The 27,159-nt window shown below is 36.7% G+C and overlaps 1 protein-coding gene across 1 annotated transcript in view; it reads right to left on the reverse strand.

Annotated features, from left to right (window-relative positions):
* Positions 1 to 27,159, reverse strand: part of LOC121297749 (metabotropic glutamate receptor 7) — a 171,666-nt gene that overhangs the window by 133,480 nt on the left and 11,027 nt on the right. The window contains exons 2-3 of the mRNA XM_041224222.1: positions 3,559 to 3,694; positions 1,744 to 1,898 (exon numbers count right to left, since the gene is read on the reverse strand). Of these exons, the coding sequence (XP_041080156.1) occupies positions 1,744 to 1,898; positions 3,559 to 3,694 (291 nt within the window). The remainder of the gene's footprint in view (positions 1 to 1,743; positions 1,899 to 3,558; positions 3,695 to 27,159) is intronic.

Raw genomic sequence — 27,159 nt, forward strand, 5'->3', positions numbered from 1 at the left:
CGCGGGTTAAGCTTTCTCCATACCGAGGGGAAGTGGTGTCTTCTACCATAAAACTGCACGATTTGATGAGATAAAAAAAAGTGAGGAGGTATAATTAAATAAAATCTGACATCATATTTCAGGATAGTTACTGGATAGTAAAACATTGTCGGAACTACGCTCTGAGGATCGTTCAGGATTTTATCTGACGTGTGCACGTGCGTATTTCAAAGTGTTATCATTTTGTATAATCAGCGGCCATCTCCTTAGAAATGCACATGGTAAACACAAGTCAGAGGAGAGTTTCCCTTATGTCGTGGGCAATTTGAATACGAAACAAATTGCCCATGGGGTTTGCAAAATGATCACATTATGAAAAGACCTACTACACATAATCTATACTATATATATATATATATGGAGTGTATGTCTCAGATAGGAATTTGAGGGATTTAGGACCCGGGGGAATAAGGGTTAATGCACTGCATCTAAGGGCAAAATGAAGCCAGAGGGCTGATCATTAGTGTGGGTAAATCGGATAATTGGGTAAATGCCAATTAGCTGTGGCTGATCAGGGTGCAAGGAATAAAAAGCTCACAGTTAGTTTGTTCTGAGATGGGCGTTGGAGAGAGATGGGGTGTATGGAGAAGGTAATTTTGAAAAACAAACAAAGACACTGATTTTGGTTTTGGTTTTTGGTCCACCAAACTTCTCCAAACCTAATAAGGGACAAGCTAAACTTGTTTACCCAAACCCAAACCCAAATCAAAACCAGTGTTCTTTCTTTGTTTTTCAAAATTACCTTTTTTAATGAGGTCAAGTTAGACCACTAAAGGTAGTCCCAGCTGAAAAATGTTTGGGAACCATTGGATTATAGGGTGTTATATTGCCTGCAAAATCTGTATTCTTACTACTGTATCATCACTTTGATCTACACATGCATTTTCATCATTTTGAGGGTTATGATAATAGAATTGAATAATTCAATGCCCAAGAAACAAGAATCAACTTCAAATCATAATCTCCAGCTTGACATTGCTCAATTGGGCAGTCTGAGGCTTCTAGGTCTCATGCTGGAACCTTTATGCACAAGCATGAAGAGGCTATATTAAGTATAAGCCAGCACAGCATGGTAAAAAAAGAAACAGTCACTGCTGGCCCTAAGAAGAAAACTCAGTTTGCCTGAATATCTGATACGTTGCTTCTGGTACAGGAAAAAAACACTGAGCAGCAAATTCAATATGTCATGGATGCAGTGCAACACAGCATGGTGCACAGCATGTACATCTCATTAATAGGCTGCCACAGAATGCCCCCCGAGCCTCAACCGTCTAGAGAGACAGACTCCCTGTGTAGGCATCTCCCCATAGTACAGAAGAAATGCCGCAAACAGTAATTTCCAACTAATGTGTGTTTCTCATTCGTGAATAATAATATTGTTAAAAAAAGAAAGCACCACAAAGCCTCAAAGGGACCATCTTTGACACTCAAACCCTACAACTCAAGTTTACAGATTTTGAGAGATGGTTTAATAGTCTTAAAATGCTCAAATACCACTGTGAACAGATATAAATAATGAAAACATTACCTACACACCACAGCAACACACTGCATGAGAGAGGCCCAGACTGATTTTAATGATCAGGAAGCCAATATATTCTGTGCCCTGAATAAAAATGAATGTCTGTGGCTGTATTTTGAGCTTGGAGGCCAGTATCTTAGTACCTACAATAAAATACAGTGACTATAGGAAGGTGAATGTACCGTCTATGGTGGCCCTTTTCGGTAGGATAGTCAAGGCGCCCTCTGCAGCTTCTTCATGCTGAATCACCGGGCTGGATTTGGCACCCCAGCTGTCCGAGCCCACCCAGAGGAAATGACCAACTTTACCGGCTCTTTTAGTTGCAGCCAGAATCTGCCTGCAAAAGAATTGCAAAACGAATTTAGCAGCAAATGTTTAAAAAACGACATCAATATGCTTCATTTTGACTTTACCGATGACTAGTCCTTGCAGTCTTTTCAAGCCCATTAAACCCTTAACTGTGGTACTTCAAGAGCCCTACAGTGGAGCTCAATGAGCCATTTGAGACAGCCATCTGTTGGACAGCCCCAATCTACACTGTTTCTTTTCAAATACATTTTAACCTGATGAAGGGACCCAATGGTCTTGAAAGCTTGAATATTTATTAACTTTTATGTTAGTCCAATAAAAGGGGTCAACTTTAATATTGTTTCTTCTTAGCCCCATAGAAAAAAATTACTTCAGTGCCAATTGAGACGTTCATGTTGAAATATTTTCTTTTATTAGTTTTTATATGGTAGGAACTGGTAGGTTTATGTCCAGGACTGAATGGCAAGCAAGGGGATATATAGTTCAGGATTGAGGAGCACTTTTACCGATTCTTTCTGCAATTGTCCCAGAAGCTATAGGTGGGGGTTTTTTGTAACAAATTTCACCCAAAATTGGCCTGATTAATTTCAGAAAAACTTTACAGTTAAAAGATACATTTATGTACTTGTATATAAATAACTAGCTTTGGTGCATTGCAAGGCTGTCTGATTTAATGTAGTACTAAAGCAGGTTAACTTCACCAGATTTAGATGATCACTCAGATAGTTGTTGGCTTTCACTGTAAAGAGAAGCTGGTGAGACATTGTAATGAACATCAATTGCATAGTCTACCCCTTTAAGAGTAATATTTGAATACACTAATTTGCATATCCCCACCCATGTAGCGGATAGGTACAAGGCTTGATATCCATCTGTGGGTATTCGATAAGAGCTAGTGAGCTCAAAATTCACAAATTATAATTTTTATATTGTTAATTTAACTTTTAATAAGTGAATAAAAACTCACGATACTTGTATTTCATAAATAATTTCATTTTAGAATGGTACTGTATGTGCAGGAAAACAAACATACCTATGCAGAAGTAAATAATACTGAAGCAATTCACACTCAATTTGGCAAGGAGAGGATTAACCAATGGGAGTTGAGTAAGCACCTTTACTGCTGATTCAATAAAGTCAACTCCTGCAAGTCTTTTCATTTGCCTTTTTCAAATTTCAATTTAGGGACATATGAATGATGCAGTAGAATGCTGGTAAATGCATGCTACAGTTTAATTTAACACCATAACTAATGTTTTATGAATACATCCCCCTTATTCTTATATCACTTAACTTTTCTTGACAGATTGATTGATTCTGCCTTGCTTATACAGCTTGAAACAAAAGCGGTCCACAGAAATAAAAGATTTCAACACCATACAAATTAATATTTGAGCTGTGAATGTATAGAAAGTTTGCAGGCAATGTACCAGAAGCCTAATATCGCAGTGAACCAGTTCTATGGAACGTGGACCTGCATTACATCAACTTAAAGGACATATAGCTAACAAAATCATTCCAATAAATCTTATCTAATATGTATCACCATCACTTCATGAATCTCACATTTTCCTATATGAAAAAAAGATGCACACATTACAGTATGTTCCACGTCTCTTGCATTTCTCTTTATGATTTAACAATGCTTGTCTGTAGTGCTGTGAATGAATTTTTTTTTTTATATTTACCTAATATCTTCGTCATTGGCAAACATGATGATGGCACGTGCTTTCGGCGTTTCCAGAAGCTGCGTGATAATTTTATCAAAGTCATCTGTTTTCAGGTTGTGTGGGATTTTAACAGACTGAGCGATGCAAAGTCCACCTGAAAAAAAAGCATATCACCGCTCAATAAAAGGTCCTTTTTGAACAAACAAAACCTTTTCATTTATCTTCAGAGGCACGTGCAAACTGCAGGTTAATTGATACTATATGTGGCATATGAAAACAACACTAGATAGGAGAATTACCCAAACCCTCTCTAAGGAAAATACCTTTGGGAAAGAGAGGCGTTATATATGCAGTTTAGAAGCGAGAAGCGAGGCTGCCAAAGCTAGTGGTAATTTTGATGGCATCTGAGAATTTAGCAAGCAAAAGAGTTAAGCAAGAATGAAATTCAATTTACTGAGCTGAATAAAAATCCAGGTGTAACTGAACAAGCTTTTCACTGTGGAGATTAGCTTGAGAGGGGAATGAAGGGCATGTACCCAATTTAGAGAGATGGCTTCAGTGGAGATAAGGAGGGGATATATTTGAGAGATTGACTTCAATCAACATTGAACAGCTAATTAGAATTCCTAAAAGAAAAAGCCAAGTTTTGGAATCTAAGTATATCTCATTTACTGACCAAGATTTGTACTGCAAAACAGCAGTATTATAAAAATCATATTGCCTAGCAATATAGTAAAATATACGTTATTATAAATCATACATATTTAGGACGGATGAATAAATGCAGAACAACTGGAAGTGAGACATGTCCTGCCTGTTTTACCATCTTAAGATATTTTGCTTACTAAACACATTGCTTTCTCTAAAGCTCCTCTTCAAATGCATGGCAATGATTGTAAGGACAAAGTTGTTTCAGAAGTTAAATTGTACCCTTATAAAAGTTACCCACAGTAAAATCATACCAAAGTGTGACAAAGCATAGGTAAGCACTTTAAAGGTCAAGAGGTATTGCAAAGTATATTATAAACCTGGCAAACTATGGTAAACTACGGTAAATGCATATTAGCATGAGAAAAGCATAGACAAACTGCAAAGTCACTGTGCAAAAATACCGCATTAAACTTTTTTTGAAGGTAATAATATAATTATAATAATGCAACCCTTTTTTTTCTTTTTTTTTTTTTACGAATGACTGGGGTGGATCGTTTAAATCCTCTCTTCTTGTTTCAGTTCTCAGAGTAGTTTACTTCAGTAATTCACATATATATATTTTCCTAGAAGTTATTTTTTTCTCCTTCAATAAAATAGGAGCAGCCTAACTATACTGAAGCAGTATAACCCTGATTAGAGTGCCCTGCTGTCTGGTACAGGAGTTGATCCTGTTGGAAGTTAGAGGCATGGTACTATCATACAGCCAAGGTCATTTCTGATAATCAGGGCTATTAGAAACTGGTAAACAGTGTATTTAGTGTTCTTATAACCATTTCAAATCTTTCATTTACAGATGTATTTAATAGATGTATCTAATTAATATGTTGTCCTTTTTGTCCATTTTTTTTTTTTTTAAACTAAACATTATCTCTGAATGTTCTGCAGTCATTTACTGCATGGTGGTACCCTGCAATAAAGCTTCCTGTTTCGTCCCGGAACTAATGATTCTCCAGACAAACTCAAAGAAAGTCAGGTAAAGAACAAACCAATAACCCAGAACCAATTACTGCAAATATCATACAATGTATGTAACAATCATAAGCATGGCATTTGCAGCTCCTTTGCCAGCTGTTGTCCTTTATTGCAGGGCTCTACATTATTTTCTTCAACCATATTACTATTGAAATGATCAATGTGGGCAATTAAAGAATGCAATAAGACCTATAAAAAGAAGCATGCCATCATGCTGTACAGCTGGCATTAGCTCTGCCCCCCTTCAAAGCTTATCTGTAGAAGTGGATCAGTCTCTGGATTACAAAACAATTCTGTCAAAATCCTTCTAAAGGGAATGTGTTTATGAGTGGACTATATAACAGTGATAAAGAAAATTGGAAACCTAAAAATATAAAGGAAACTAGTGAAGATTTTGTATGAACTGCATTGAATGAATGCCTTCTATATTTGTGTGGCAGATACAATGCCCAAGTTGAATCTGTGCAAAATCTTCAGTACGCATTCTACGATGAACACTAGACATCTTGTGTTTTGCATGCTCAGTTAAACGTTAATACCTGCTAACTGTGCTGTATGCAATATTTTCCTTAATGATTTATATTATTTAGTGTGCCTAATCATTTTCCCCAAATTATTTTATTGGTGATGTTTGTTTTGAAATTCCTAAGAATGTACTTCTGACAATTGATTGATTGATGTAGCTCTGTGCCCTGTCTCTGTCTAATAATAATAATAATAATAATAATAATAATAATAATATAATAATAATAATAATAATAAAATGAAAGACAAACTATCAGATACAACTCACAAGTTTTATTGAAGTACATCATATCAAACATCTGCACAGCTGAAACGCCATATTTAAATGAACAATTAAACATAAAAGTGTTTATTTTCTAACTTACCACATATAAAGCACTACTTCAAAAAATGAAAAACTATAATAAAATAAACATTTCAAAAAAAAGAAACTAGTGTGTAAACAGGTATATGTACATACAAAACTGTATATATATATATATATATATATATATATATATATATATATATATATATATATATATATATATATATATATATACTTTTTTTAAAGTAACATAAAAAAAGAAAAGAACTCAATTCCCACTATATAACGTTAATGCGCTTCCGGAGAAATTGACTTCAAAGTAGCACCTAAGTAGCACAATCCATACAGATGTAATACTTCTCAACTTTTCCTGTGCATTTACTACATAATGCTCTTTCACATTGGGCACAGATATCAGAAGTTTTATTTTGATTGCATTTAGCTACCTGGTATTGTTTTCTCTTGCGTGTGTCACTGGGTGCAGCACTCAATCTAGGTTGAGCTGCAGCACTCTGCTGCTTTGCAGTTTTCTGATCGAAATGTTTCTGCCAAAGCTCTGTGGCTAGCTTCAAGATGAAATCTCTCCTACTGATATTTTCCCTGGTGCATTCCTTACACAAAATGAAGGAATTGATGGCTGCTAGATCCAGTACATTTAAAATACAGCAACTGGCCACCAGCAAGAACTGGCTTTCATTGAGTACTGACATGTCATCGGGTCTAAAACATCCACTCCGTACTTTGTATCAATGTAGAAATCCACACTCTCCATTTTTTTTCTTATCAACAGTCCCGATGGCAACTGACGTACGAAGAGAGCTGAGAATGATTACACTCTTTCTCAGCTTGCACTTGTAAACAGTTAGCATAGCACAGTCATTGTGCTTCAGAATTGTACTGGAGTACAGCTGTGGTTGCAAGTTTTCCGCAGATGGTGGAAGCATAACACCGGGATTTATAATTTCCCAAATTGTGCCATCATTCCCGGTCTCCAGAATGCCTGTTCATGCTGAAAATGCAGCTGGAGTCACTGTCCTTGGTACTGCTGCCGGTGAAGGGGTTGGCATGGCTGGTACGCCTGCAGGAGACGATACAGGCAAAGTGGCTGACACTGCAGAGATACCTCAGTGGGTGTAGAGATAATAGCAGGCTTGTATATAAAAAAATAGAATATTGTAGGTTATATTCAAAACAAGATCATGTATTGTAAAAGGCAGTCAAAATGACTGCTTTGGCAGTTCTAGGTGGGCGGGATTATAACTTCCTTATTTTCTCGATCCTGCCTTTCAAACGTCATCAGGGTATTTAATACATGTATAATACATGTCATAAACGGACAACCGCATAACTTTCAAACACACACGGTAATTTCAATTTGAAAACCTCAAACCGTCAAAATGACTGCCGTGGCAGTTCTAGTGTTAACTTATACAGTATGTCTGTACAGATTCTGCTAGGAGAGCAAAAAGAGCAACAGCAGTGCTCAGTCTTAACATTCAAACTCCTTAACAACACAGTTGAATCCCCTATATTATAGAACACACTGGATTGAGAAAATAGTAGCATTAGACCTGGAAAAAGGGAATTATGTTGACATTTGAGGTTTTGATGGGTACAAATACATGATGGAGTGTGTGTACATATGTATTATTGTTTTCCTAGCATCTGTTTTGCGCTTTTGGATGTTGTCTTATCGTCTGATTTAATGATTTATCCACATGACCTACAGCTGTATTGAAAAGAAGGTCTTCTCGTCTTTGTGAGTAATATCAAATAAAGCAGTTTAATAATAGATAAATACATAAATGTGCACTTTTAGTCTACTGGTTTTACATAAAATAATATGTTTGTCACTGACTTACTCCCTAACATAGGTGTAAATATAAAATGAGATTACAAGTAAGCTACGGCAGTATTAAAACATAAATTTTTATGCCCGACATTATATTGTGCACATTTAGCAATATACCGTAAGGTTGACATATATACTAACAGACACCTCCACTACTCACCTTTTCATCTTTTGCTTGTCATGTTTCCAGTTTGAAGTAGCAGTGCAGTATTTACACGTTTAAGAGCTCAGAGATTAAAAGCAAGTGGAGATTATTGTTTTGTATTGTAACAACTAAATAAACATGTGCGTGGTTGTGGTTTTTAAACAACATAATAATAATAATAATAATAATAATAATAATAATAATAATAATAATAATAATAATCTTCATTTTATAAACTGCCTTTCATGACCATTCATCACAAAGCACTGTACAACACAAAATAAACATAAACAATAAAAAAAAAATATCAAAACATTAAATCTAAGAAAAAATAAAGTTTAAACAAATAAGTTTTAAGAAGATGGATTCAGAGTCCCAACCTTGGATCATAGGAACAGAAGGCCCAATCACCCACAGTTTGTAATCTGGTCGTGGGGACACATAAGAGTCCAAAATCAGTGGACCGCAAATTGTGTTTAGGGGTATAAATAGACAAAAGGTCAGCTACCCTGCTCATGCACGGCAAAGGAATTTATTTTCATACAGTGATAAAATGAATAAAGAACACCTGTCTCCTAACCCTATATGATATAACAAAATCCATTATTTACAAAGCAGTATAACCCTGTTAATTTTTATAATCCTTAGACCAACTTTTGGAACCTACCTTTCAACGTTGATCTCCATAATGAAATTAAAAGTTTATAATGTGTTTTAATTAAGCTGATTGCTCTCCGTTTATTTCGGTAAACCCTAATAGGATTAGAAAAGTGTATTAAATGCACTTTCCTAAAAGCTTTTTTAACAGCCGTTCAAACAGGGTTCTGTTTGGGGGAAGGTAAGCTCTTTAGTCTTGTTTTATGGCATGCAAAAAAAGTTTGCTTTTCATTTCCAGCAATCCGGCCCTTCCGAGGTCAGTCGTGCACTTTTTCTAAACATTTTACAATCATGTTACTCAACAAACTGAGTTCCATCCATGATAACCTCATGGCTGTTGCTTGTGAATTCATTTAAAAATTGTATTAGTTGCCTTCAAACACATCTGCTTCTGACTCTACAGATTCAAGGTTCAATATGAAGGAGCTCATTGTAACAAATCAAGCAGAGAGGATATTAAGTAGTTCTTGTAGTCAGCTAATACTATTTGGTGTACAACTGCACATATGGGACTGATTTGTTATTACAATATTGTATTTAAAGACAGGATGAGAATCTAGTCATGGATACTGAGATATTTTGAAAGAAAGGGCTTCTTTCTGTGATGGCGGTACCCCACTGTGAATACCTACAGTATTATTTGAGGGTGAAGAAGCACTTTAAAATCACCTATTTAAAACAAAATACCACTGACATTGTATTCTATTATTCATTTTTCTACTATTGGTATCCTTTGCTCTTTTCTACTTTTTAATTGTGTGTCACAGGTACACTGAGACACAGCCCTACAAAGCCATGATGTATTGTGACCAAAAGCACTGATATTTGAGATTGCTAAAAGCAATAAATGTAGGCACCCAGTGAGTAGATGTCATAAATCACCACATTCATAAGCTCAACACGAGTCAAATATCTGCTGCCTCATCTAAATCTAATATTATTGTTACTGAAAGACATTCTGGAGCAACCCAACATCCTGGTCAAAGATCAGCTAGCTTGGTACAGTAGCACGAGGGACAGGAAATGTTGCAGGGTAGGAGCTGAAGCAAAAGACAAAGTATGATCAAACCTGACAACCCACAATTTTAACTACACCGATTTCCATTTAAACCAGGCAATATTTAAACCAGTATTTAGGAAGCTATAAATGGCTGTGTAGTTTTCATCATATTGTGCTGGAGATAAAAAAAAAGTGTCATCATACTTTTGATTGTACATGTGTAATCCTGATTGCCCTGCCGCCAGTGAATTAGCAAGTGTAAATTATTCTAGTATTACTCGTCACATCATGACACCATGCTGAATTGCATCAGATAATGGTAAGTCATTTAACAGTTATCTGAATTCAATGAATATAATTCAATGGTGTGTAATGTTAACTGTTACATAAAGAACACAGTACTTCTTAGGGAACTGAGTCTGGCTGGAGGAAGGACATGCTAGCTGAAGTGATTTTATTAAGGCCCTGTCAAATCCTTTGACTGCATTGACTACTAGATCATATTACAAAGAACAGTGATATTTGACAGGACAGTTCGAGAACTGCTTTTTTTCCAGTTATTTGAAATATTATATTATGTGAATGCTTTAAATATTGCGTCCTTTAATACTGTAGTTCAGTCAGGAAACTCATACAATAGATTATTTATTAAAATATAGACTAGACAACACCACTACATTATACACATTTTACAACACATTTGCCTTTGGCCTCGCCTTTCGAGGTACCCCTGCCGATAAAGTAGCTTGCAGGTAAGTGAAGAGCCTGACTATAGGGAAGCCATGGGCAGGGGGGCAGGAGATTATGTGATCTAAATGTTACTAAATGGCTAAACCTACCATGGTTTTAGCTAACAAAAGTATTCCATACTTGCTGTGCACTGCCTTTCACTGCATATGTTTCAAATATGCAATTTTGAAAACTTTATAGAAAAAAAATACATTTTAATAAAAAAATGTGATACCTAGAACTGCACAAGCTAAATGAGTGTTTTCTGTTGACTTGCCTTTAATGTTACTGGTTCACTTCCTACGTCTCTTCACCTTAGCAGTGTCTTCAGGGTGAAAGTATGTCACTAACCACAAAGCATGTCAGTCAATAGGGGAAGCTGCAGGTTTGTTAATGACAGGAAAAAAATCTATTGGCCAGGTTGGGGTAATTCCACTTTCCAAGTTAAAAGACCAAGGAAGTGCAGGAGTACATGAAAGAAATTATTTAACCTAAACCGCAGCCATACTGGCAAACGTTTCCTTTCTGTTGGGCGAGGTTAACACTATAAACACCCAGCCGGCTGCTGACAGTGAGTGAAATTTGAACGCACACAGCTAATTTCCATATTTAAATAGCAGGGTGGTGGTTAATGCAGTCTGTGGGCTAAAAAATAAAGAAAACAACCAAAGATTGTCATTGTGTGATGTTGCTTCTTTTAAAAATGTGTAGTATTTATGAGGGAAGTTTTCTTTCTGGATGTTCAAATGTGGGAAGTTTAAATGTTCAGTGTTTTATCTACATTTACATTTTTAAGTGGCAGTATAATTGGGTTGATCAGGCAGCTGGGCCGCCCTTAGACAGTGAAATATCTCACTTGTTCTTCGCTGGAGCTGGAACAACACTACTGTTATCTTTACTTGCAATGCTTGTAGGTGTTTTTTCACTATTAATTAATTCATTGAAGAACTCCTTTCTCATATGACAGCATTAACCTACACACTGGTAATTATTAATAAAAGTAAAAGCACAATATTATTATTATTACAAAAATGGAATCGTGGGATTACAAAAAAAAAAAAAACAATCCCTAAATCCTGAGATTGGGAAAAGTGTCCGAAATTGGATTCCCTTCTCTAGACCTATTGAGCGTGTTCATATCACACAGTGAGTGCCCATCAACAAGCTTTATTTGTCTAGCAGCTGATTAACACAAACAGACTAGGGCACTAAACACTTTAACATGCAAGCATTTTGTAAGTCATTTTTGACTGCCTGATATAAATATCACCTTTCTACTTTCAACAGATTTGCTTTTGGAAATACTCACTTCAAAATAATGTGCTTATTCTAGCTAGATTTGATACTGCCCAAGACACACATAGCATCTTACATTGGCGCTGCTCAACTGTTCAACGATAAAATTTGAGTTAAAAAAAAAATCAGTTTTCTCTCTACACTTCGAGAGAGAGAGAGACACACACAAACATACACCCACACACACAGACAGACAGAGACAGAGAGACACACATGCACGCCTCGGTATATATTGAAACTTACTGGGATAGTGTGAGATTTGGGTGAGGGATTTTCTGTTCAGATTTTGTGTTCAGACTTGTTTTTGTTTAATCTTTTTAGTTTGGCTCTGTGAGCCGTGCTTTGTCTGTCCTTGATTTATTTAATTTTTTTAAACCACAGTCCCGCTCTGTGTCTCTCTGCGGCGCTCGAATCCCACGCAGGACACCATATGTGACAGGATTGAGAGACTCAGAGACTTAAGCACTGGGGTGCACATTTATTAACCAAAAATAAATCAGACAAAACACAGCTCACAGAGCCAAAATAAAAAGGTTAAACAGAACAAGTCACAAACACAAAATCTCTCTATCTCTCTTTCTCTCTCTCTCTTTCTCTGTCTCCATCTCCGTCTCTGTCTCTCATCCATTTTCAGGTATTACTTACTTACCTAAGAACACATCCTTTAAAATGAAATAAGGGAGAATGTATTCATTCCAACTATAAATCAGATGGATTCAATCTGAATGTGTGGGTAGGGGAGAACCCAGCCCGTCCTTTGTGTTCCTCTCCGGTTATCCTGAAGCACATTCTTAGCCAGGGTCGCTTCACTTGGCGTCATGGCCAGGTCCTGTGATTCTTGGCATTAGCACTGGAAGAATACTTTAGGGCTATTGAAGACTGATTATGAGAAACAACTTTTCTGAGAAAATCCACTCAATATGTATAATAATATAAAATATGCAGCAGTAGTTGGCAGCGTGACTGATTATGTGATTGACATTATAAATGGGGTGATCGTTATGCAATTGATCACACCTCTGGACACTAAGACTGTGTAAGATGTATTCTTTCCACTGACATATTCATGAGCTAACCATAGTTTTTCTCGCTAAGGGGGAGAATGTCATCAAAAATTATTTAACCTAAACCGCAGCCATACTGGCAAACGTTTCCTTTCTGTTGGGCGAGGTTAACACTATAAACACCCAGCCGGCTGCTGACAGTGAGTGAAATTTGAACGCACACAGCTAATTTAACGGGTGATCGTTATGCAATTGATCACACCTATGGACACTAAGACTGTGTAAGATGTATTCTTTCCACTGACATATTCATGAGCTAACCATAGTTTTTCTCGCTAAGGGGGAGAATGTCATCAAAAATGAAGACCATAATCTGTGACAGCTCTCTCTTCAGCTCTTCAATCATGAAATATTATTATTATTATTATTATTATTATTATTATTATTATTATTATTATTATTATTATTATTATTAAAAGTTATTATTCTAATTGCTTGTTAAGGCAAGGGGCAGATTGCAGACTTGTCTTCATTTGGTTTCCTACAGTATTAGTACTGTACTATGCCAGAGTCTTACCCAGGCTATGGTACTGAAACACTAGGGTTTGTAAAGATTGGAGGTGGCATGGTCGCAAGCAGGTCATGACAGATCGGCATGTGCAAATTATTCTAACAAGCAACAGATGTAGTTTGCAAAAATAAGGACTTTGTGAATGTTTCATATAAATAACATATTTAATTAGCTGTATGTGCATCTGATCGTCTTTTTTAAAGAATGTAAATATTACTGCAATGGTGTTACTTTAATGTTGACCATATCTCATTGTAAATATGGTCACATAGTACCATACCTTTTAATTATTTAGAATTAGGGTTTCTATTGGTATAACCAATACATTTATTCTACGTCTTATTTGGTGTCCATGTTCCCCTGTCCAGTTTAATGTATTTTTTCAATAGAGGCACTGGGATTACCATCTAGGGTGGCAACCTTTTCAAATTGCCAAGTAGGGACAAGCCTCCTGTTCTGTTTTATATATCTATGCTCATTTACTCATTATGAAAAAAAGCAAGGACAAGGATGTAGCCCCAAACCTGTGAAACAGTTTACCAGCTATCAGCACTCTGATGTGTGGAAAACAGTGCAGCTATACCATGACCAATTACTGGCTGTGCTTCGACTCCATGCTGCAAATCTTTCTTGCTTTTGGAACAGCATATAAATTCCATATGCTTATATAGCCTAGTTTAGCGAATAGAACTTGTACAGACCATAGACCTCTGTTCTGACTTGATTTGAGCTCAGTTTTCAGGCTCCTTTACCACATCAACACTCAAAAACAGTACCCCTGGACAATACTAAAATACTAGAAAGAACTGGTCAATTCATTATTCAGAAAAACAAACAACAAACAGATAACCAATGTCTACAAAAACTTCTACAAGTAAACACGGGACTGGGGGAATATCCAACCAGAAAAACAAAAGCCCTATTTAAAAACCATTTGTAAATATTGTTTATACAGTAACTTGGTTTACATCACCAAATACTATTATAGTTCAGTTGCACAGTTAAAAAACTTTGCAATTGCAATTTGCAAAAGTATCATTTTAAAGCAAGGCTTGGAGTAAATAAGAAATATTTTAAGTAAAAAGGATTCTCCTAATTCCAACCAATGTAAAATAACACATTATGAATATATTGAATAATCAGTTTTAGTGGGCCGTGTTATTACAATTTTTCATCTGTACAGCACTACTCCTTTTTGTAAATAACTTGGCCTTTTGCACATAGTTATACGGCTGCAAGCTTTCTGATAACTTGGCTGTTTTTTCACGTGGGAAATATGTTTCTAAATGACTTGTTGTTGGGGGTGTTGTGGTGTTTAGACCACCAATAAGGAAAGCCATGCCATGGCATTGCATTGAGTCCAGTTCTGAGCTCAGTGTAGATAGATAAATTGCAGCAGAAAAAAAGTTCCAGTGGTAACTGCAGCTTGTTACATTCAGAGCATGCTGGATGTCACATAATGAATGTCACTGGAACTAATCACATAAAGTGCTGAAATTACTAGTTGCCCGACTGGTTCAGGTTGACACAAACCCTTTGGGGAGACTTAAAAATGCATTTGTGCTGTATTGTTCATAAAAATTATAGATTTTTGGTAATCATTTTTCAGTATCTTTTAGGCTGTTCACAGAGCATCTTGATCAGTGAAATATGTCGCTATTACAAAGTGATTTAATCTAAGATTGCAGCGGGTGAAAGGCTTACAAGGTCAGTGTGAATAACAGCAGAACTCTGTCAAGGTATAAAATGATGGCTCGGTTGCATTTCCTATGTTGTATTAAAAACTGGGTGTATGGATCTGAGCCAGGTCACAATGACAGATTATTTGCAATGTGAACTTTAAGGTATCCTATAAAGTTTTAAAAAATACATATTTCAGAAGAAAACAAACATAATTTGTTAAAAAAATATATATAATATATATATATATATATATATATATATATATATATATATATATATGATATATATATATAATATATATCAAGTTCAATAATATTATATATATAATATATATATATAATATATATTATATATATATATATATATATATATATATAGATATTCACAGATATATACCAGCATGGTTTCACAGAATTGGACCACCTTAAAGTGGTTTTAGCAGATAACATAAATTACACTACTCTCATCAGTTGCACACTTCCTTTTGTTATATACAGTAGGTCTTATATGTCGAGGTTTTGTTGTTGTTGTTGTTTTAAAGTAAACAGGTATTTTCTAAACATACTAAACTTGACTCAGAAGACACTGTTGAGGTGAAATGACCCAGGAAGTGAAGTGCAACAGATTTCCTGAAAATAAAACTAAGAACTTTCTTTAACAAAATGTAATACCAGATGTCATGTCTATCATGAAAATCTATGTTTGTCACAACAGGAGTTTGTTTCAAAACTACATGATTTAGACCTCTGTAGCTAATAGAAGCGCAAAACAGGTCTGATTTATGGAATTCTTTTTTGTAGCTACTGTCAATCTAAAGTGAAGGTGAAGGTGTGTGTTGCTGTGCTGTTATGTTCGTGACTTTTTTGTAGAACCTTTTGTTTTGGCCCTTGTGCATATTTGTTTGCTGTTATAGCAGTTTATTGTTAATAAACATGTGATATAGTGCTTAACCTGTAGCTTCTTGTTTCTGAGTTTCTCTTCCTGCCAGTAACAACTTGGGCCGTAACACTGCCCTGTCACAATCAGTGAAAAACTTGATCTATGAATACCTCAGAGGGCTAACTCATGAGGCATGGGCATTAATGAGTCCCTTTGCCTTTCTAAAGGTCATCTTTCAACTGTTATAGCAATGTTCTTTCTTTTAATTCCTAGCCTGAATAGAGCAGTGCTGCTCTTTGGAATTCCATTGATTGGTAATGATGGACACATTTCATTATTGAGAACCCCAGGATGCAGCCTTGCTGTTATGAGTCATGCCAGCATCTTGTGTTGAAGAAGACAATGTGAACAGCATCATTTGATTGCACAGTTGCATGTCGAATTTAAATTACCAATATAATGCAGAATGTATCTATTTGTTCAATTGGGACTGAGACTTTTCATATTGCTGGGTTGCTAAGGATTCATATTCCCAGTGCTCTGCGATTCTGCAATCAGGCATGATAGGCTATAATCTGTGCCCCCTGCTGTCTGTTATTTAACCATTCTCCCATCCTATGTTATGTCATCTTTATGTACAGCTATGGCCAAAAGTTTTGGATCTCTCTTTAGAATTAAGTCCTTTTGCTTCATAAAGTCATATAAAACCTGCTGGCTGAATAATGTTATGTCAATATGTTGAATTACATACCACTTTGTATTTCCCATTTACTTAACAAAAAACTGACAAAAATTGAAAAATGCGACAGTTTGAAATCTAACATGAAATAATGTACTAGTATGGCTTCCGGCAGACTTTTGATAATTAATTTTGTCTACATATCTACATTATGTTCATGATTTTTTTTCTGTTTTGTTTTGTTTTTTAAATTATGTCTTAATCCTAAAATTCTAGGTAATGCAAATCTTTTGGCAATGGTTGTATGAGGCCTGGTCTTATCCATCATCCGGCACGTAGAGACAGGCTGACATTGCTTCTGATTGGTTCATTTCACTTTAGTCACCCGCGATATGTGGGACAAATAGAACACAGGGTGGAGTTGCTCACTTCACCCAGACTGGCTGCTCGCATCGCTTGCTGGGAGTATAGATACACCCATACACTCCACTCACTTCTAAATTATTCGCTAGCATCACTCACTTCCAGAGTAGATCCATCTTTACAGAAAATGCATTGCAGCGACCACTCTAAACATAGAACAACTGGGTGCAAAGCATCAACATTTCAGGCACAAAAGAGCAATTATATCTTACTTAGTGAAACTGCCTTTCACTGTTCCCCAGAATACAACAATAACCTGGGCAGAGCTGGGCAGGGCAAATCTCTTGTAATGACCTCTGTGTTAAGCTGTGTCTCCTCCCCCACATTGCACATGGAGAACAGTTGAGTTGGAGCAGGTGATGGAGTGGGATGGAGCGAGAGAGGGAGTAGGGCTGAAGGGTGGGGGTTAGGCGGAATTAACTGTATAGAAAAGCCATTAAAGGAACCAGGAAAGGTGTTACATATTGTGAGCCAGCTCATTGCCCTGCCTACAGGGTGTGCTCACAGTGAGCTGAAACCAGGCATGCAAGACGCAAGAGACATTGCTGGGAAAACAGATTGCAGCTCTAAAGCTAGTCTGCCATGAGTTGGGGGGGGGGGGGGGGGGGGGGGGGTGTTCTACAACCAGGGGACCACTCTTGTGACAGAGATCTCAACCCCAAACCCATACCAGAGATTTGGATACCAGTCCAACATCTAAAATTTTGGGTTTTGAAGTACAATTATTATTTAAAACAGACTTGGAAACCGGATTCTTTTTTGTTGTAATTTTGTAGTTGCTACAGTGAAATGTTTTTTTGAGTTAGGGCTTTGGGGAACAGGGTTTTCTTTTGTGAAATTGTTTTATTTAAATCTTTTTGTTTGTTTGTTTTGCATGCATGGGTGTCGGTTGTACATATGGTGCAGCCAATAAAAAAACAAACAAAAAAAAACCAAACAAAACCCCATTTCAACTGAGCTGTTCTCAACTCCATTTCCATGCAATTATCTATGCCTTCCTTCAACTAGCTTAAAATATAAATAATATGAGGGTTCCTGACCACAAGGGGTTGCTTAAGTGACACGAGCCAAACTACTGCATCCCTAGTCAGTTTCTATCACAGAGGCTAGCACAGCTTCCACTGTGGATCCCCAGGCCAAGATGAGCGCAGAAAGAAAAATAAATGAAGCAAAGCAGTGGTTCTGGCTGGGAACTCACTTTAACCTTAGATCAAATCACGTAAATATTTAAGCATACTTTGGGCCCTTCCAATACCAGGCTAAATTGTCAATCAAATAGCTAGGTTCTTATTTGTCTCGTGATTAACACACAGCCTCACAGCCTCCAACTGCTTTCTTGGCTTCATCTAATGGCAAGGCCGAAAGCCAAAGAATCTAGTGTAAAATATGTATAGTGTAGCAGTGTTGTCTAGTCTATTTTAATAAATAATCTATCGCGTGAGTTTTTTGACTGAGTTTTAACTCTGCTCTCATGCATTTACAATATGAGCTGGGGCTACTGCAGTGTATTTTAACCAACATTTTATATTTTCTGTGTAATAATGTTTAATAGTAAACTTGTAGACTGTTAAAAGGAGAGTTGTTTTATAGGAGGAAAAGCACCTCCAGTTTTTCACTTATCAGGAGCTCATAAAGCCTTAAACTACACAAAGCTATGAGTAGAGACTGCAGAAGGGTGTGAGTGGGTTAAACTGACTTAGAAAACAAGGCCAATTTCATTAATATTAAATATAAAAAATAAAAAATAAACTTCAGATGCAGATTTCTTGTATTATGCAACCTGTTTTGCATACACTTCTTAATGCTGTTTCATCTGGATAAAATGTGCTTGCACAGAAAAGGATGTGAGTGAGTGCATGGGACATGTGGAGTTCAATTATCTTAATGCAGGGATGGCTGTTTTGTTTTCTTCAAAATGCCTGGAAACAAACTCCAGTACAAAATCAATCAAGGAAGTTAAAAGAGCCCTGTCACCCGGCTTACCGATGCAGGGAGAGAAGTTCCAAAGGGCCCTTTGGAATTCTCTTGAAGCTGTGCACCCAATTACAGCATTCAATCCATTCCCTGCCACTTCCACGCCGTTTTCTACTCATGTATAGCGTGTTAACTTTTCACAAGAATTACCAGACAAAAAAGCAAAGCAGAACAGCTGTGAAGCTTAGGAACCTGAAAACGGCTGTACCTCAATATGAACCCCGGAGGTATTCTTTACATGACGTTGTTATAATGTACACCATTTATACCATTTTAGCACGGGGTACACTTTGGTTTAACATGCTCACCGGGACTAGCTTCAGATGTGTCTTTGCTTTCAAATCCAGGGGTGTATGCTGAAATTCAGGGTGCAGTAGTATTGTTTGAACTTCAGTAGTTCAAACAATATTGCCATTGATATGTGTTTAATATAGCTTGTTTAGAACTTTAAAATGTCTGAAATAATTTCAGATTTCTACTGTAGTTTTGATTTGAACTCTAATTTCCTTGAGGGCTTTGTCAAGAAATGGCAGTTACCAATCTGCCCGGGTCTGACTTATCTGCACAACCTTTAGCCCCTTGACAGAATGAGCTCAAGGTTTTGTCTAAAAAGACAGGTGCGAAGAGGCAAGAAACAGGGTTCGAAATTAATCTGCATTAATTGATTTAATATAAAAATGAACACAATTCATTGCTATTTATTTAAAAAATGTACTGCCTGGGCTTGTGATTTACCGGGACATCCTCTTGCAGTGATAAAAACTGTCTACCATGCACGACCATTTATATGTTTTAATGCACAGTGCCTTGTCTACTAAGATCTTCTAATGTTAGTAACTAGTAACTCATACAGCATAGAAGCTGTGTTGACGGATTAAAGTAATTGTAGCTAACGCAATAATGCTAGTGTAAATGAACAGCATAAAGCAGGTTTACCTGGACATTCATGAATACAAAATATCTCTACTTAGGCGTCTACATAACACAACAAATATGTTGGTTCCATACAGTCCATTCTCTGTCAATGCTTTACATACAAAGTCAGACCTCTCCAAATCTTGATTTCCATGACCTACAGCCTCTGAATGTACATAATGTAAGTCTGATGCATGCATGTACTTAAAGATGCATGGGCGGGTAACTTTTTATAGCACCAGATTCTTTAACTCCCAATAACTTGTGCTAGAATGTCCAAAACATGCGTCATTACAACTGGATTAGCTGCTGTCTAGATTTGTGTAAAAATCTGAAGTGTGACATGTGCACAAACAAAAGCCTACACTATATTCCAACGCCGGGCAGACAAAACATACATGATCTGCCTACTGGCAGCTGCTGTTAAAAAGTTTAATGAAAAACTCATCACCACTCAAAACTTAGTTCTTCATTCATGTATCTCAAAAACACCATGCCAGTCTTAAATTTCTCTCTATCTACAATTCTATACATATATATACAAACATCATTATCCTTCATTTAGTAAACTACCAAGGCATTAAATAAAACGAGGGAAGTAATCACTAAGCAATAACTGCACTTCTGTGTTTGGCTTCTGGCGACCATATATTCTGTATATAATTGTTTCTCTAGAGTAGAACGCAATGGTTCATTCCGAAGTCTAATCAGCATACCACATGGGATCCATCTTGTACCCAGTTTCACAGCTGAGTGGACACAGGGAGCTTTCCAGGCTTGTCTTGAGGGAAACACTTAAACTAAGTTGCTGAGCTGTGTTTGAAACTAGAATCTCACTGCTCCCATTCATAAACCCTAACTACAGTTAATGCTCCCTCTGCCCTAAACTGCAATGGTTAGGATTTTCAAAAGGTCACAAATGATAACTCCAGTGTTAATCAACAAATCGGGTAGCATTGATTTTGGCATTTTCAAGTGATCGTTAAGCCTATTTCGTTATTAAATAACCATACTAATGTGATTTCTTAATATCTTAACGAGCAGTGCTTCTTGCGACTTTTTCTTTAGTTTGCGTGGGAATTTAAAAGCAAATCCGTGTTAATTGTCATAATTCACATTAATTCACGCTTGGAAAAGGAGGGTTTTAATTAACAAAACAGTGTATTACTCACCTTGAAACATAAATTTAACAGACTACAGGTGATGATATAGAGTTTTCTTACAGACAACCTAGATAATTCAATACTTAAATTAATTATTATTAAAATATTGTTATTAAATATTAAAATATTGTAGCCTTTTCTATACTTGTGGTTATGAAGGAGATTTATTCACTTGTGTTAACCATTTGTAACATTTGTTGTATTGATAAAATGATATACTGTTATTTGCACGAAGTGTAATGTTACTACCAAAAAATGACTAATGCAACTGTAGCAGAATCTGAATTCTGTAAACATACATTATATGACTCCCCCCACACTTTATGTACAGTATACACTTTCACCTTCACACGTTTGTATGCACATACAATGTTCTCATAATACTGTAAGTGTTCGGTGTCTACTTTTAATCATGTTGAGTTTATTTATCGCGGAGGCGAGCAAAGAGTACCAGAGAAAATGCATGATTAGAAGATTCACCAAACAATTAATTATAACAAAGTGTGTATTGGGTTGGGGAGTTCTATCATAATTTTAAAAGCTTAATAAATATATAATGAAGTGTTACATACATGGTATACATGTATAATATAGCTAACAAATACAAACACCAATGGCACTTCAAATGTATTTATGTATAGCCTACAATCATACATACTAAAATACATTTAAAAAGTTGATAGCTTACTGTAACCAAAAAAGATTGCAAAATACATATTAAAGGAGTTGTATAGAGTAAGCTGGGGTTTAATTATTATTATTATTTTTAAATCCATGCCGTCCAATTTTTACCCACACACCAGATAATGGTAAATCAGCATTTTATATGTGTAGTGTTCTAAATAAATGTACATTCTGCATGACAAAATGCACAATTTTAAATTAAGTTTACAAATTATGCACAATATAGATATTCCCATTATTTTTTATGTTCATTTTTCTTGATCTCATTAACATGCATTTTGATTAACGAGTTCCCCTTATCTAGTCATTGAGACAGGAAGTGATGTCGCCGGTCACCTACAATTAAGCTTTTTAATGAGAAATGCATTAATTAACAACCTCGTCGACTCTATTTGAAATGTAACAGACTGATTTAATTAACACACTTGTTTGAAAATCACTTGATACTAAAGCTGTCATTACTATACCATGAGTTCGATACAATAGCACTGTTTTTTGAAAATACTGCCCACTGTCTCTAAGCTTAGTCAGCCATTAAGTCTTTTTTTATTTTTTTATTTTGGTAGAAATGTATTCAAGCAAGCAGAGGGCTTATCACAGTTATATGTTTCAACAACCCCTGGCAGAAGCTATACTTTATTAGTCGTCTTGGTTACAGCACAGAAGATACCTAGTCCACCACTCTAGTGCTTATATTCCTTGCACAGCAGCACAGGGCCTTCATTATTCGTAGCTTGAATTCCTGCCACCTCTTTTTATATGGTCAGAGGGGGTCTTATTATTATTATTAAAATGAGACCAAGTACTTCCATTAAAAACGTTAAATACGCTATATTTTAACAGCCTGTGTGCTACGGATCTAGGTCAGTGGTTCTCAAACTTGTGGTAGTTGAAGCCCCCCCCCCCCAACAACACACACACACTCCACACACACACACATACATATAGTGGTAAACAGAAAATCGAACTGGCCTGTGGCTTCTCTGTATGTCACTGCTGTTTTTATGTTTTCTGTTTTTTTTGCACGAACCAGCCACCAATCCATCATAATAGGAGCAAACTTAACACTGCAAATTACACTTTACCAATTGTGACAAATGCTTACTACATAGTAAGCTGATAAACAACATATATTATCAGATGGCAACGGACTTCATCCAAAAGTAAGCAAGCTTTAAGGCACCAGTCAGTTGCACAGCACCATTTACAAACTTTGACATGTCTGGAGGTGTCATCACAAAGATTTTTTTTTTTTAAGTTAATATATATACCGTATAACAGGACATTTTGGCTGGTAAAAAAATACTTTTTTTTTTTTTTTTTTACAGCACATTTACAAAAAATGTCACAGCTTTGCATTTATACGTTTAATTACAAAAACATTTAAATAAATGTTAACATAATTAAATATGTCTGCTAAAACAGTATCTCATTTACAGTAACGCGTTATAGCATCTACAATGTAACTGCAGCAACTTGGAGAACAACAAAGGCAGCCTTCCAATCAGTTACAGTATTGATCGTTCTTATATGGCCCTTAATTTTAACAACCAATAAACTTATGATAAGCATGTGCTGTCTCTCAGTGTTTAAAACTATGGTTCACAACATAACACAGTGGAACAATTACAGTATTACCATGCAGCAGTTGTAGGGAAGTATTGCCACGTGTGAAATCTTTAACAATAAAGCCAAAACGAAAATGCTTTAATTTGCTTCTAAATCATTTCAAAATGGTTAATAGAATAGTAAGCACTGGCTAAATCAGCTCAGTTTTATACAGTGCAAAACCTTTTAACGTTTTGTTTCTGGACTTTGAGATACCTGCACGATACCTGCATTAATAATCATGTCTACAACGTATCGACAATTACAATCAACCATTTTGTTACAGGCTTTCAACAAGTCTGACAAACAATTCTGGCTGTTAATTAAACCCTTCAAAAAAACACAAAAATGCTCAACATAAAAAAGAACAGTCCTACTAGCGGTCAGTTCACATTGATGTGGGTTTCTGATCGCATCATCAATTCCACATTTTGTAAATCCATTGATGGAAATGTCCGGCCTACTTTTAATGTTTTCAAGCAAATTGGCTTCATCACTGCCATTATTTCTCTTGTCCAGCGCTTCTTTAATCTGTTTTTTATACCAGTCTGACAGGGTGGGATATCTACGATTACTCTATGGCATGCAACCCTCTGATTGGTGGAAGTATTATTGGTGAGCGAATCAAAATAGCCAATAAGGCCCAAGAAAAGTATCCGCCCTTGTCACAAAGACAGCTGTAGTGGGTGACGTCAGACCAGAACCAGGAACAAACACAGAATAAACAGAGAGGTGGAGTTTGGTGAAGCTGATCGATTGTTTTCGCTCAGCATTTAATAATTAAACAGAGCATAAAATAAAAAGGTTGCAAGACAAACAAAACACAGCACACAGCAATTTAGCCAAAATAAATATACAAACAAAACGGACTACACAGACAAACACGGTGAGATGGTATTTCTATAACTATTATTATTATTATTATTATTATTATTATTAATTCTCTCCTCTCCACACCCGTTCTCCACTCATTGAATACACAACATTGAGTGAGTGAAAACATGTTGCTTTTATACAGCTATACCGAGACTCAATTGCTAATCAATCATTCAATTGGAGTTTTGGTACAACTGCACGTGAATTAATAAAGTGCAATTCCCCGTGCTCACATATTATTACATTTTACCTGCACGTGAAGTGCTGTGCAATCCTCATGCCTAAATACAAATATACATTTTAAACCACTCGTGTTACACAGACCCATTTATATCCCGTGTACCAATGACTATACACCAACATTAAAAACACTACACATAACACACAACATAAATGCATATTCTTTAAGCTCTGGATGTGGAAGCAGCTATCTTCTTTCTTTGTGTCCGTGTTATCTCTGTGGTGCAGGGGCTATGTGTTATATTCCTGTTGGAAGTAATCATCTCTCTCTATTCAACCTCTATTGTGAAGCTGTGTCTGCTGAACCTCTTTCCTCCTCGTCGGCGAGCAACTATAAGCAGACGCCCCTCCCCCACCTCATACCGCTGCCACAGAGCTAGCTCAACTCTCCAATCTAACAGTAGATCCCGTCCTTCACCTTCACAGAGCATATTTACTGATTTAAAAGATCTCATCCAGCCCATTGCTAACTCCATTTCCACCATTAACGCCCGGCTCGACAACCTGGAAAATTGCGTCATACCATCAACATTAGCGGCCATTATTACCTGCTCGTCAACCTCTATTCCTGCAGCAGGTTCCGCTTCCGGTACCTCATCTTTGGTCCCCCACTATTGACATCCTGGAATACAACCTTGCATCAGCAATTTGTTTCTGGTTCCCACTCAGCCTCTACCATCAGGCTCGCTATCACCTAATATCCGAAAACAAATAATTGAAGATATCTTGATTTCATCAACTGGTCCCTTCAGTGTCCCCATTCCTTCTTCAAACTCCACATCTGCTGCTCGACTAAACTCAACACTCTCCATCCTCCTGCAATCTGCCCAATGCTACATGGCTGCAGCTCTAGCTCCTGTTACCAAATCATCCTATGCTCTGGCTGGTCAACATTCTCAACCTTTTGTGCTCAAAATCATATCCAACCTATCCTGTTTAATCAAGAATGGATCTTAGCTTCTATTATCCATGCAAGAGATTCTCTTTGTCTGGCTCCCACTATTATAAAATCATATATCTCCAGATTCCAGGAAGTTCTTTCTCCAACTCTCCTATCCATTCCGCCAGTTTGTTTAACACTCCGAGGGATTCTCAAGTGTCCCCCCCCCCCCGCCCCAACCTCTCGTTACCTATATGAACAGACGTTCTTCATTCTTTAATCTCGACTCTCCAGAAAAGGCTGCTTCTCCCCCTTTGAGTACCTGGTTATAGAAGTCACGTGTTTAACAGCATTCTTTAGCTTTCAGATGTTCAGAGTTCACCGTCACATCAGTTTCCAGCTTTCCTGCATCAGGCGTCCATTCCTGTAGCCTCTCCCTGTTTCACACTTCCTCATCTGGCTCTGCACCGCCAAAACTGACAAACTTCATTAAGGAAACTTTATTCAATTGACAAAAATTGACTCTCTGGTATGTCTCTACTCCTCCATGACAAAGTAAATTTCCCTTAAGAAACCCCTCCTCCCGTCAGACCCGCTGGTCATTAATTCCTCCGGCACAATCATATGTCTCCTGAGTAGACCTTCTGCCTCAGTTCTATACCCTTCACTCATTCAGAATTGGGGCAGCCATTTCCGCAGCCAAGACATTAATCTTCATTAATCTTAATGTTGCACTTGCTTCAATCTTGGGTTTCTAAAGTGCAAAACATTAATTATTCAATGTTTTCACATAAAATTGAATTAATACCAGGAATTACTAAGGCATACAGGGTGGTTTTACTAAACCATATGGGTTGAATTACTGCATACATGTTCTCTCTACCTCAGCTTAGCACAACACTATGATAGTTACATACCATGACACTGATACACAGTGGGTAGACAGGACACTTAGAGTATGTCCTCATCCAACCGTTTCTCAGTAAATGTAATCTAATGAAGGTATGGGTACAAACTGTATTCCAACATGTCATTACCAAGGCAAGATTGCCAAGATGTAAGACTGGATAAGACAAAGCAAAGTGCAAAATGATACTCTTGTCAACACAAATTGCAGAGGGTTTAAATTATAGATGTGGTATGTCTAATTGGTTTCTGAGCTGATTGGATCAGGTTGAAAGGGCTGTGTTTATCTCAGGCATTGCTCAGTCAGAACATAGGCTTTTCATCTCTCTGTGCTGAGTACTGGACTGTGAGCAGCTGCAATTGTAGTGGTTTAACAAAGGATTAACCACCCAAAGATTAACCACCCTTTTAGCGCCAAACAGACGAGTGAAAAGGGACACAACAAGATAGACACAGTGCTGTAATTTTGTTTCACCGTGTCAGATGTTTGACCAGTTGTTCAGAACAATAAAATACGACAGTCAACAGAAACCATAGGCTATGAATATACCAGCCATATTTGCCAAATGTAATAGACTCCCCCAGCAGCTACAGTGTCGAGAAAAAGTTTGTGAACTCCTTAGGATTTTCACATATTTCAAACATAAAATTTTATTAGATCTTAAGCTAAGATAACCTAATTAAACAAATGGCACAAAAACATGATACTTTTTCAACATTTATTTATTTTTTTCAGTAACTGGTGGCACCCCCTTGAGCTTCAACTAAGCATTTCCTGTAACTATTGGTCAGTCGCTCACATCAGTTTTGAGGAATTTTGGACCATTCCTCCTTACAGAACTGTTTCAACTCGGTGACATTTGAGGGGTTCCTTGCATAGACAGCTCGCTTCAGGTCCTTCCACAACATTTTAAAATGCAGAATTTATTTTTCTGCAGCC

Source organism: Polyodon spathula, chromosome 23 (genome assembly GCF_017654505.1).
Source record: "Polyodon spathula isolate WHYD16114869_AA chromosome 23, ASM1765450v1, whole genome shotgun sequence".
NCBI lineage: Eukaryota > Metazoa > Chordata > Actinopteri > Acipenseriformes > Polyodontidae > Polyodon > Polyodon spathula.